This window comes from Dermacentor andersoni, chromosome 4 (genome assembly GCF_023375885.2).
Source record: "Dermacentor andersoni chromosome 4, qqDerAnde1_hic_scaffold, whole genome shotgun sequence".
Lineage (NCBI taxonomy): Eukaryota > Metazoa > Arthropoda > Arachnida > Ixodida > Ixodidae > Dermacentor > Dermacentor andersoni.
Genome location: NC_092817.1, coordinates 107601191 through 107612793, shown reverse-complemented (window position 1 = coordinate 107612793; position 11603 = coordinate 107601191). Strand labels below are relative to the sequence as shown.

General features: G+C 49.4%; 1 protein-coding gene across 1 annotated transcript; it reads right to left on the bottom strand.

Annotated features, from left to right (window-relative positions):
• Positions 1-7740: 7740 nt before the first annotated feature.
• Positions 7741-9915, bottom strand: LOC126536756 (uncharacterized). Its single transcript, XM_050183763.3, has 2 exons — positions 9613-9915; positions 7741-8445 (listed from the first exon to the last, which is right to left on the bottom strand). Exons 1-2 carry the CDS (start codon positions 9852-9854, stop codon positions 8100-8102), a joined length of 588 nt encoding a protein of 195 aa, XP_050039720.3. The 5' UTR covers positions 9855-9915; the 3' UTR covers positions 7741-8099.
• Between the last annotated feature and the right edge of the window lie 1688 nt (positions 9916-11603).

The window sequence follows — 11603 nt, the reverse complement described above, 5'->3', positions numbered from 1 at the left end:
TCATGCTATCGGAGATTATCTTGGTGAATATTTTATGTACTACTGGAAGTAAGTTAATGGGCATATGAGTTTTCAATTCTTTAACGTCTCCCTTTTCGTGGATTAGTATAATGTTGGCATTCTTCCAGTTCTCTGGGACCCTTGAAGTCGATAGACAGTGCGTAAAAAAGGCCGATAGCTTTTCAAGCATTCTGTCGCCTCCATGTTTGATTAAACCGACTGTTATTCCATCTTCTCCTGCCGCTTTTCCTCGTTTCTTATTTTTTAAGGCCCTTCTAACTTCATCGCTAGTTATAGAAGGAACCTCTGTAAGCCGTTCATTACTACTTAGAATGGAGGTGTTATGGCTGCTCTGGGAACTACTGTACAGATCAGTATAAAATTATTTGGCTGCTTTTACTGTATCTTCCAGATTACTTATTATATTGCTACACGCGTGTGGTATTTGATTGTTCGAACGAGGCGCGTTGGCGCCATCACTCGAGAAAAGAAGAGGAAGAACGAACTGGGCTCGTGCTGTGAATCTAACCGGTCAGCGCTGCAACCGCAGTTGTAAATATAACCTGTAAATAGTTGCTCGTCTTACTGACTCGTTCTTTGCGTAACATTGTGGTGGAGGTGGAACGTTCGCCGTCCTCGCCACGGAGCTCCGAAGCGGCCGCACCGTCGTCTTCTCAGCCACGGCTTCCGATGGAACCGCCCCGTCGCCACCTATGCACTTGCGGCGCCAACCACAACGTACGTTACGGTTCCTAGTCTCCGTGATCCTGGGACATTCTCCGCCCAAAGTGACATTGACGTCGACGACTGGCTCAGCATGTATGAGTGTGTTAGCCAAAGCCACCACTGGGACCCTGCCATCATGCTTGCCAATGTGATCTTTTATCTGTACGGGACACCGCGTGTCTGGTTTCGTACCCATGAGATCGAACTCTCCAGCTGGGACATCTTCAAAGAGCGGCTTCGCGATCTATTTGGCAAGCCGTGAGGTCGCCAACAGATTGCGCGAAAAGAGCTTGCCATCTGTGTCCAGTCGTCGACCGAATCGTATGTCTTGCGTATACAGGAAGTGCTCGCTCTTTGCCGGAAAGTCAACAAGCACATGACCGAGGTTGTCAAGGTAGGCCATATCCTAAAAGGCATCGCGGACGACGCCTTCAATTGACTCATATATAACGACGTTTCTACCGTCGATGCCATCGTCAAAGAATGCAGCCGCTTCGAGGTAGCCAAACGCCGCCCCGTCATTCGACACAGTTTTCCCGACTCCCAAACATCCTTGCCACGTCCTCTTGCTCCACTCTTACCGCCACACGACCATTTCAAGAGAACGTCACACGTATCGTTCGCTGTGAGAGTGAAGCGGCGAGTCCAGCCCCCCTTCATCCACGAACCCCCGACGGTACCTTTGACCAAACGGCCCCCACTATTTCCCTTATTCAAGCAGCTCTGCGGCAAGAAATTGCAAACCTTGGCATCCCTACCGCCTGCTCTCGTTCCCGACCTGATTTGGCACCCGTTCCCATGTCCACAGTCTGTAACGACCAGTATTTCGCTCCCAGACCACGCAATCCTGCTGAATGGCGAACTCCAGACGACAAACCGGTCAGCTTCCGCTGCCACCACGTTGGTCATGTATCCCGCCACTGCCGCACCACCTGGATGCCACCGTACTGAACCTCATTCTCTGCTCCTCGCCCATACGCCGAAGCTCGCCGTTATTCACCTCGCCGTCTGTACCCTACTTCTGATGCCCCTGACAGCCGCTCCTCCGTGCGATCGCCGTCGCCTCAACGCCGTCGCTCCCTGTTACCCCAACCTCGCCGCTTTTCCTCGCCAAATCGACGGACGGAAAACTGGGCCATGCAGCTCTTGGAGGCAGTGCTGCATCACGTTCGTCCTGTCGAAATCCTCGGTTGACACTCCTTACCAACACGAACCTAACTGAAGTAGACGTAGATGATGTTCCGTTGACGGCATTAATTGATACTGGATGCCAAGTGTCCATAATGAGCGCTAATCTATGTCGTCGCCTCAAAAAGGTTCTTACGCCTGTCATCACTCGAGCCGTACGCGTCGCCAATGGCGCCACTGTTGCCGTCAGGGGTATGTGCACTGCTCGCATAGGAATTGCTGGCCGCCAAGTTCCAGTTCTGTCCACCGTGCTGACCAGTTGCCCTCATGACCTAATCTTCGGGCTCGACTTTCTGACGACGCATTCTGCCCTCATCGACTGTTCCACCGGTACACTGTGCCTCGAGCTTCCTCTTCTGTCGGACGTTCGCCGCGAACAAACGAACACCCTCTGCACTACAGCGTTTGTTCGCTTACCTCCAAAAGCCCTAACCTTCGTCGAATTGGCCTCAACGGCAACCGTGTCTGATGCCGACTATGTCGTCGCGCCTATTCGTGATGTCCTCTTGGCACGCGACATCTCTGTGCCACACTCCTTCGTAACTCTTGCCGCTAATCGAATGTGTCTCCCCGTTATAAATTTTGGCCTGACGAAGCAAATGTTACCTGAAGGCATAGCGATGGCCATGCTCCGGTCAGTGACAGACGACCACGTCGCTGCTTTTGCAGCCGATGCGTCTCCAGATCCTCCTGATTACCCGCAGGATGCCTTGAATTTCAACGGCCCTTTACGTCCATTGGTCACTCCGGACCTCGCACCTGACCAAGCAGCCGCCCTATATCGCCTTTTGCTTTCCTACCGCGACCTATTTGACGCTGACAATCAACCACTTGGTCAGACGTTCTTTGTTAAGCATCGGATAAACACTGGTGATGCTGTTCCCATTCACCGCCGACCGTATCGCGTGTCCTCGGCAGAGCGGCAAGTTATTCAGCAGGAAGTAAACAAGATGCTCGCCAAAGGCATTGTAGAGCCCTCGTCGAGTCCTTGGGCGTCGCTGGTCGTGGTTGTCAAAAAGAAAGTTGGCTAGTGGCGTTTCTACGTTGATTACCGCCACCTCAACCGAATTACTAAAAAGGACGTTTACCCTTTACCACGAATCGACGACGCTCTTGATTGTCTTCACGGTGCCAAATACTTTACGTCCATCGACCTTCGATCTGGTTATTGGCAGATTTCCGTCGATGAGCAAGACCAAGAAAAGACCGCTTTCGTCACTCCAGATGGCCTGTACCAATTCAAGGTTATGCCGTTCGGTTTATGCAATGCCCCCACCACGTTCGAACGGATGATCGACTCTGTGCTTCAAGGTTTCAAATGGTCAGCTTGCCTTTGTTACCTCGACGACGTCCTTGTGTTTTCTCCTACATTTGAGGCGCACCTTGAGCGCGTCGCATCTATCCTTGACGTCTTCCGCAAGGCTGGGCTCCTGTTAAACTCATCGAAGTGCCACTTCGGGCGCCGACAGATTACAGGGCTAGGCCATCTCGTCGATGCTTCCGGAGTACAACCCGACCCGGAGAAGGTTCGAACAGTAACGGCTTTTCCTGTACCTCAGTTTGTCAAAGACATCCGGAGTTTTGTGGGGCTCTGTTCTTATTTCCGACGGTTCGTGAAAGATTTCGCAGCAATCGCTCACCACACACTGAACTTCTGAAGAAACACGTGCCTTTTACGTGGGGTTCCCCTCAGACTGCCACATTTTCACGCCTTATCACGATTCTCACCAATCCACCGGTCTTGGCCCACTTTGACCCATCCGCACCTACAGAGGTCCGAACCGATGCCGGTGGTTATGAGATCGGCGCCGTCTTATCGCAACGCCAACACGGACACGACCGCGTTATAGCCTACGCTAGCCGGCTCCTGACAACTTCAGAGCGCAACTATTCGATTAGCGAGCGCGAATGTCTTGCTCTCGTCTGGGCTGTTTCAAAGTTCCACCCATCTTTATATGTCAAGCCCTCCTCAGTAATCACAGACCATCATGTACTCAGTTGGCTTTCGTCACTCAAGGATCCTACAGGCCGGCTTGGTCGTTGGGCCCTCCGACTACAGGAATGTCCCTATTGCCTCTCTCGCTACCCAGTCGAAGACGCGACCTCTACGTCTGATACTGACACCGACGCCTGTGTTCTCTGTTTTTCCACTGCTGCATGTCGCCGACGAGCAGCGCCGTGACCCGTCCTTGCGTATCATCGTTGACCGCCTGGAATAGTCCCTTGCCGACAGTTCCCTTCGCCTATTCACACTTCAAGATGGCGTACTCTACCGCCGCAACGTTCACCCCGACGGCCCTCCATTACTCCTTGTGATCCCTAAACACCTTCGCTCGGCTGTTCTCCACGAACTTCACGACCTCCCCACTGCCGGTCACCTGGGTGTGTCACGTACCTACGACCGGATCCGCCGACGCTTCTTTTGGCCAGGGCATGCTTGCTCCGTTCGAAGATACGTAGCTGTGTGTGAGAAATGCTAGCGATGCAAGATACCATCGAGGCTCCCTGCTGGGTACCTTCAACAACTCGACATTCCCGCGGAACCATTCTTTCGGATTGGTTTGAACTTACTTGGCCCTTTTCCTCTTTCTACCTCTGGGAACAAGTGGATCGCTGTGGTAACGGTTTACGCCACGCGCTACGTCATCACCCGAGCGCTTCCTACAAGCTGCGCCACCGATGTCACCGATTTTCTTCTACGCAACATGATTTTATTACATGGTGTTCCGCGACAACTTCTCACAGACCGCGGCCGGACATTCCTATCAAAAGTTGTCGAGGACATCCTGCAGTCCTGTGTCACGAGGCACAAGCCATCCACGTCATACCATCCGCAAGCAAATGGCCTCACGGAGCGTCTCAATCGCACTCTCACAGACATGCTCGCGAAACATGTCTCTTCAGAGCACACTGACTGGGACCTCGCTCTACCGTTTGTCACATTTGCTTATAATTCCTCGCGCCAAGACATAGCAGGTTATTCCCCATTTTTCCTTCTGTTCGGCCAAGAACCAGCACTGCCCGTCGACACAACCCTCCTTGCTCACGCGGCACCGACCAGTGAATATGCACTTGACGCCATCGCCCGCTGTGCCCACGCAAGGGAAATTGCCCGTGACCGCCTTCTGAAATCCCAAGAGAGTCAAAGGCGTTTGTACGACTAGCGACACCGAAACTTGCACTTCCCGCCTGGTTCTTTGGTGCTTCTATGGTCTCCGTCGCGTCAGGTCGGCCTGTCAGAAAAACCGTTGTCTCGTTACACAGGCCCATACCGATTGCTTCGTGCCGTGACTCCCGTCACCTACGAGATCGCCCCTGACGCCCCATCTGCTTCCCAGTCCAGTGATATCGTGCACGTTACGCGACTAATGCAGTATTACCCTCCCAGTGATGACATTTAGACGCTCCGGCACGTCGCTTCTGCCGCCGGGGATTATGCTACACGCGTATGGTATTTGATTGTTTCAACGGGCGCTTGGGCGCCATGACTCAAGAAAAGAGGAGGAAGAATGAACTGGGCTCGCGCTGTGAAACCGGTCAGCGCTGCAACCGCTGTTGTAAATATAACCTGTAAATAGTTGATCGTCTTACTGACTCGTTCTTCGCGTAACAATATTACGTTGTTTATCTTGCAGTGCAAACATCTGGTTTTGTCCTATGGCAAGTTTCCTTCTCACTGATTTCATGCTGTGCCCGTTTTTTACTGCTTCCTTAGTATTTCTCACATTATAATTTCGAATATCCCTTATTTTCTCCTTGTTGATGAGTTTTGACAGTTCCGCTAATTCTATTTTATCTCTTGAGTTGGACACTTTCATTCTTTGACGTTTCTTTATTAGGTCCTTTGTTACTTAGGAGAGCTTACCTACTGGTTCTTTTGGTGCCTTACCTTGCACTTCAACAGCTGCTTTTGAAGCCAGCCTAGCTACGGTTTCATTCATTACCTTTATGTCATCTTTGTCTCTCTGTTCTAAAGCTGCATATTTGTTTGCAAGTACCAGCCTGAATTGGTCTGCTTTTACCCTTACTGCGTCTAGGTTGGCCTGTTTCTTCTTGACCAATTTTGCTCTTTCCCTTTTCAAATTGAGGTGTATCCTAGACCTCACTAACCTATGATCACTGCACTTTACCCTATGCCTAACACTTCTACATCCTTCACTACGCTGGGATCAGCCGAACGGATGAAATCTATTTCATTTCTTGTTTCTCCATTAAGGCTTTTCTAGGTGCACTTTCTGTTGACACGCTTCCTGAAGTTGTTCATTATTCGAAGCTTATTCTTTTCCGCGAATTCTTCCAGCATCTCTCCTCTAGCGTTCCTAGGATTTGCACCGTAGTTGCCATTTGCTTGTTCATCAGCCTGCTTTTCCCCACTTTTTCATTGAAGTCGCCCATTACTACAGTATGCTGAGTTTGCACTTGTCCTTACGCTAATTCAACATCTTCATAAAACTGATGTATTTCATCATCATCGTGACTAGATGTTGGAGCGCAGGCTTGTACTACCTTTAATCTATACATCTTATTAAGTTTGATTTCGACTACTGCTACCCTCTCAGTAATCTTGTAGAATTCGTCAGTGTTGCCAGCTATGTCCTTATGCATTAGGAATCCTACCCCGTATTGCTTCTTATCTGGGAGACGTAGCAGAAGACATGGCCGTTATTCAGCGATGTATAAGCCTCACCAGTTTTTCTAACCTCACTAAGGCCAATGACATCCTAGAAAATGTCCGGTAGTTCCACAAAGAGTTCTGCTAAGCTGGCTTCACTCTAGGTAGTTAGGGTGTTAAACGTTGCCAGGGTCAGTTTCCATTGGCGCCCTGTCTGAGTCCAGAGATTCTTAGCACCCTATGCTGTGTTACAGGTCTGACCGCCAGCTTGGTCAGGTGCTCCGCATCTGCTGGGGACTGAGGGCCATTGGTTGCTTGAATGAGTCATTTGGAAGGGAGTGGCCGAATACTGCGCCAAGGAGGCCATTTTCTGTTCTGGTGAAGGGATGTCTTTTGTTGAAGGTTAGTGGGTCTTCCTAATTTGGTTGTACCTGGATTACTATAACCCCACGGGATCTCGGCATTTTTCCCGGTGCCAAGCGCCACTCCAAGCCTCGAGAGGTAGTGTACTGGAGGAGGTAAATTCGAGCTTCCCACCTTCAGAAAAGAAACTCAAGGATTCGAACTTCTGAGTATGGCAACCGAGCATCCAAGCTAGCTCAGTCAGATAACCCTGCAGGCTATGAGGGCGCCTTATGTCAGAGAATTCCAGCCCAATGGATCCTACATGCCTGAAAACATGCTTGAATTTTCCGCAATAGACGGGTTTCGCTTTTGTAGACATACGGGATCACTTTTCTCTTTTATTATTGCATGACAATTTTTTGCGTCACCTAAGCAAACATGTGTCGGCAGCGCGCTTCGGAAGTTGCTGCGGATAAATTCTTGTACCTTTCTGATGTTATAAAGTGAACAGTGCTAACATCTATTCATGCATTAAGTTTCCCGAATACGTTTGCGAGATGGGTATAAGCAAACTCGTATGTATATAGGCTTACGAAGGGGAAAACTTTTTAAAGAGCAACGCCGTCTCGGGACATATATCCGGTGGATGATTATTAAGACATATGTTAGAAATTTGTCCACCTTATATTATTTTTTTTTTCAGATTCTCACTAGAAAGTCAGCGCGAGGTATGCCAGTAGTGCCAGTCTAAGCCCTTTTCACAAATACCACATGCCTCAAAACACGCGTGAATTATACACGATAGACGAGTTTTGCTGATCGCGACAAGTCAAAGTAGCGAAGTCAAATAAACTCAATTTCAAACGGAGTATGCCTCAAAACTGTTTTTATTACCAAAGCCAAATATATTTTCTGTAACACAAGATTTTCGCCAACACTTGCGCCGGACAGGGCGAACAACAACCGAAACAAGTAAAGAGCAAAGAAAAGATCAAAATATTCAAAAACGTTCCCCCGTTCTGTCAATGCAAAGCTGCTTAAAATAAAAGCTCCAGCACAACCTATACCCCGCTACATGGTGGTGGTGGAAGAAACGGGCACGGTAGGGAATGTTTTAAGCTCCTCCGTGTCTACTTCTAGTGACGTCGGAGTCTCAAAGAGTAACATTTTCGAAAAACAGAACTGATTCGGCCCGTGCAGCGTCATGCATTGCACGCTCGGCCCCCTTCTACGGTCTATCTGGACAGCACGGAAAGCGGTATTTGGCGGCTGCTCTGCCCAGCGCCGGTGCCACTTGTTCAGCGACCACCTGCTGGACAATGTCCTTGGCGACCTTCTCGTATCCCCAGGCGAGCTTCTGGTTCTTGGGGTCGCTCCTGTCGAGCCCCCAGAAACGGGCCTCCAGCTTCTCGAAGCCGCTCAGCCGAGTCAGGTTGGCGGAGGGGTTCTCCCAGGGCGCGAACTGGAGAACGAGCCGAGTGCTAAGCGGGTAGAAGATGCGAGCTGCTACCCGGTGGGTGTCGTTGCTGTCGTACGTCAGCAGACTATCTATGTGCACCAGAATACCCGGGAACCTGCGAGGAAAGGAATAAGGAGACGCGGGTTTATCGTCGCGCAAGCGTAAAATTTCCGCTTTAAAAATCGACAGGTCTTGGTCTGCTTGCAGCCAACAATACCCGCCTTCTCCTTCGAAGCGAATAGGTTTCTTTGATGTTCTAGCTTTCTTTGGTTCTTTCACCGGTTGTTTGGGATTCGATTGTTGTCATGCTTCAACGCTGAAACAAAGGCGCGGATTCAAAGGGCAGCTGCTCTAGCGCAACGGAGTTGCGCGAGATTGGCTAGTATATATAGTAACGCCAGCAACTGTCATACAAACCGTTACACTAACGATAACTGTTACAGCTCATTGATAAGCACGCGTTGTCGCGCATGAGCTTTGGGTGCTGTGGGTGAGAGCTCCAGAAGAACAGCCCTCCTCTTTTGGAGCCGCCCTTTCCACCATTTGACTGCCGTGAGAGAGGGCTCCTTAGGTGGGAGAGCAGGATGGCAGTCGATTTCCACGCCGGAGTTCACGCCGCTTGGGAAAACACACATATTACGACTCGACTCATATACGTAGCCAGATATGATACAACTACATTGGGCTCGTTAACGGCTCTGTTCTCTAGGGAATCACGCAATGAGGCAATAAGCTCCACTAAACATCCTCTCTGCAAGAAATATACGCCCTCGGCTACGTTCACACCTGGTTGCGAGACGGGCGGAAGTGGAAAACAAAAACAAAGAAGTTCGCCCGCTTATGCGCGGGCGGGAAACGAGGCGCCCGATCGGTCTCGGACCCATTTTTTTTCGCCTCGGTTAAAGCGAAAAGTTGTTCCGCTTCGCCGAAAGCTGCACTGGTATGCAAACGTTGAACATGGGGCCCAAGGTATCCTCGGCGATGCTAATCGATGAGGTCAAAAATTACCCTTTGCTGTGCGATAAAACTCAGCATCTACGATGCCCCATTCCACAATCGAATCGATCACTAAAGCAATGATGCGCAAGCGCATCATTGCTTTAATAAAGCGAATACGTTTCTAGAGGCATACGGTTATCCGCATACATTGACATCGCCTTCGATGGTTTCTGCGCGATTCTGCATCCTAGAGAGAGCAGTGCTGCTCGAGTTCGCGCCGTTCGTTCCACATTAAGCTCGGAGCGCGCTGTGCGTAGCTAACGCAATAAAGAGCGAGACTTGCCTGACGTCGCAGGAGATGACGACTCGCTCGGGGAATTCCGCGACGGAGCCGTTGCAGTCGACCCAGCGCTTCATGCGTTCGTGCTTGCTGACGTTAGTCGACTGGAAGAGCACCGAACCGTAGTGCGAGTCGTGGCTCACGTCACGGGTGAAGGCCGGCAGACGGATCTGGCTGCGCACTTCACCGGGAAGCCTATCCTCCAGGATCTCGTCCACGTAGGCATTGACGCTAGAAGGGTGCATCGACTGGGGCCTGACGGATGCTGCGCAAATCGTGAAAGGCCAACAGCAACGAAATTTCGCTTCGACTCAATTGGCAAAAAAATGAGAAGTGTACGTTCTACCGAAGCGAATCTGGGCAGATCCTAAAGGGCTGGTAATTGTCGTTTCTTTTGTATGTTAGCCGCCTATAGTACAATTTAACATACGACGCGTGCACCTGGTGGTTAACGGATACGACGCATATTCCCAACACGTCGCCACCGAGATTTTTCTCACCGCATCGCGGGCGGTCGCGGGCGACGCCTTATGCATTCCAAGGTGTTTAAATACAGAAAATGTCCGATAATTGAAGAATTTGCTCGGTGTTGGTTTTATCACAGGGCCATACAATTTAAGGTGACTTGAAGCCGTAATTGGACAACTTATTAGACAAATTAGACGTATAACCTGCAAATAGGAAAATTTTTATATAGGTTTCGCTTAAAAATAACATTTAAAGAAACCCTTCCGCCTTTCTTTTAGTTCTTTTTTCTTTAAAATTGTGTACTGGATTTCGTTTGTGTTAGAGAATTATGTTACGCTTTGTCGTGTGCTATTGCATTGTTGGTTCTGTTGTGCTCTGCATATTCTGCATATATACATTTTCGTACAGCAGGTCTCCATTTAGCTATGGGCTCAGGGACCTCCTGCCATATATTCATGTGTGCACACATGTTTCCTCTGAATCAAATGGCTTAAATGGAAAATAATGCGGCGCGAGCGAATTTGCCGAGGCAAGCGTATATATGAGTAGTGAGGCTCAAGCTTCAGTCACTTGGGTCATTGTGAAAGTCACCGCTCCATCACAGATGGAATGCGTTCGAAGTTTCGGCAGATAGCGACCATTACGTGGTCGGTGCTGTCACCGGTCAACAAAACGGCGACTAAAAAACAGTATATACCGACCTCGCGTCGAAGTGTGACATTGCGTCCACCACTATTTGTTTATTTCTTGGATTTTTTTCTTTATGTCCGTCATTGTGTTTCTGTTTAGCTTTATTTTATGTCAGATCACATTCGTCACTCACAGCGCCTTAATCAGCCCATATTAGAATCAAATAGGAGTAGAAGGAGGCGAGTGCTTGTAACCTCGCTGCCAGACCCCCTACGTAAACGTATCTTGATCACAACTACCCTTACTTACCAGCCAACAGCAAGGCCACCGACACCAGAGAGAAAAGATCCATCTGTGGGAAGAGAATCGAGAAAAAAGGGCCGAAGAAACGACATAACGTCACCTGAAAGGGTCAATTATATATATACTTCTTTTTTTTTTTGCAAACGTACTGCCGAAGTCAAGAGTGCACGGAGTACGTTGCCTGCGACCGCCCTGTTAAAGGAAGGTAGATTAAAGTTGTCTCTATGATACAACAAAAGTTTCTAACACCCTGGGGAATAAAAAAAAAAGAACAATGACATTCGTATTGAACTTCCAGAGGTCTGCAGTTTCCGGCGCGTCATGTATAAACCGAATCACACAGTCGAGTGACCTAATTTTTATATGTTAATGGCCCGGGGTAGCCTGTATATATTTCACAAAAGGTGTACGTATACAAAATTGGCAGACGCTACAAGAAGGCAAAGGATCAGGGCGCACATTGTCACCGTGAGGGGCACAATGTCTGGCAACGTATACGTACTCTTCAAGAAGGAGGCGGACTGAAACGTATTAATCGAAAGCAGAAATAAAAGGTGCTAGGTCAGAAAGACTAAAGCAGAGCAATGACAAAT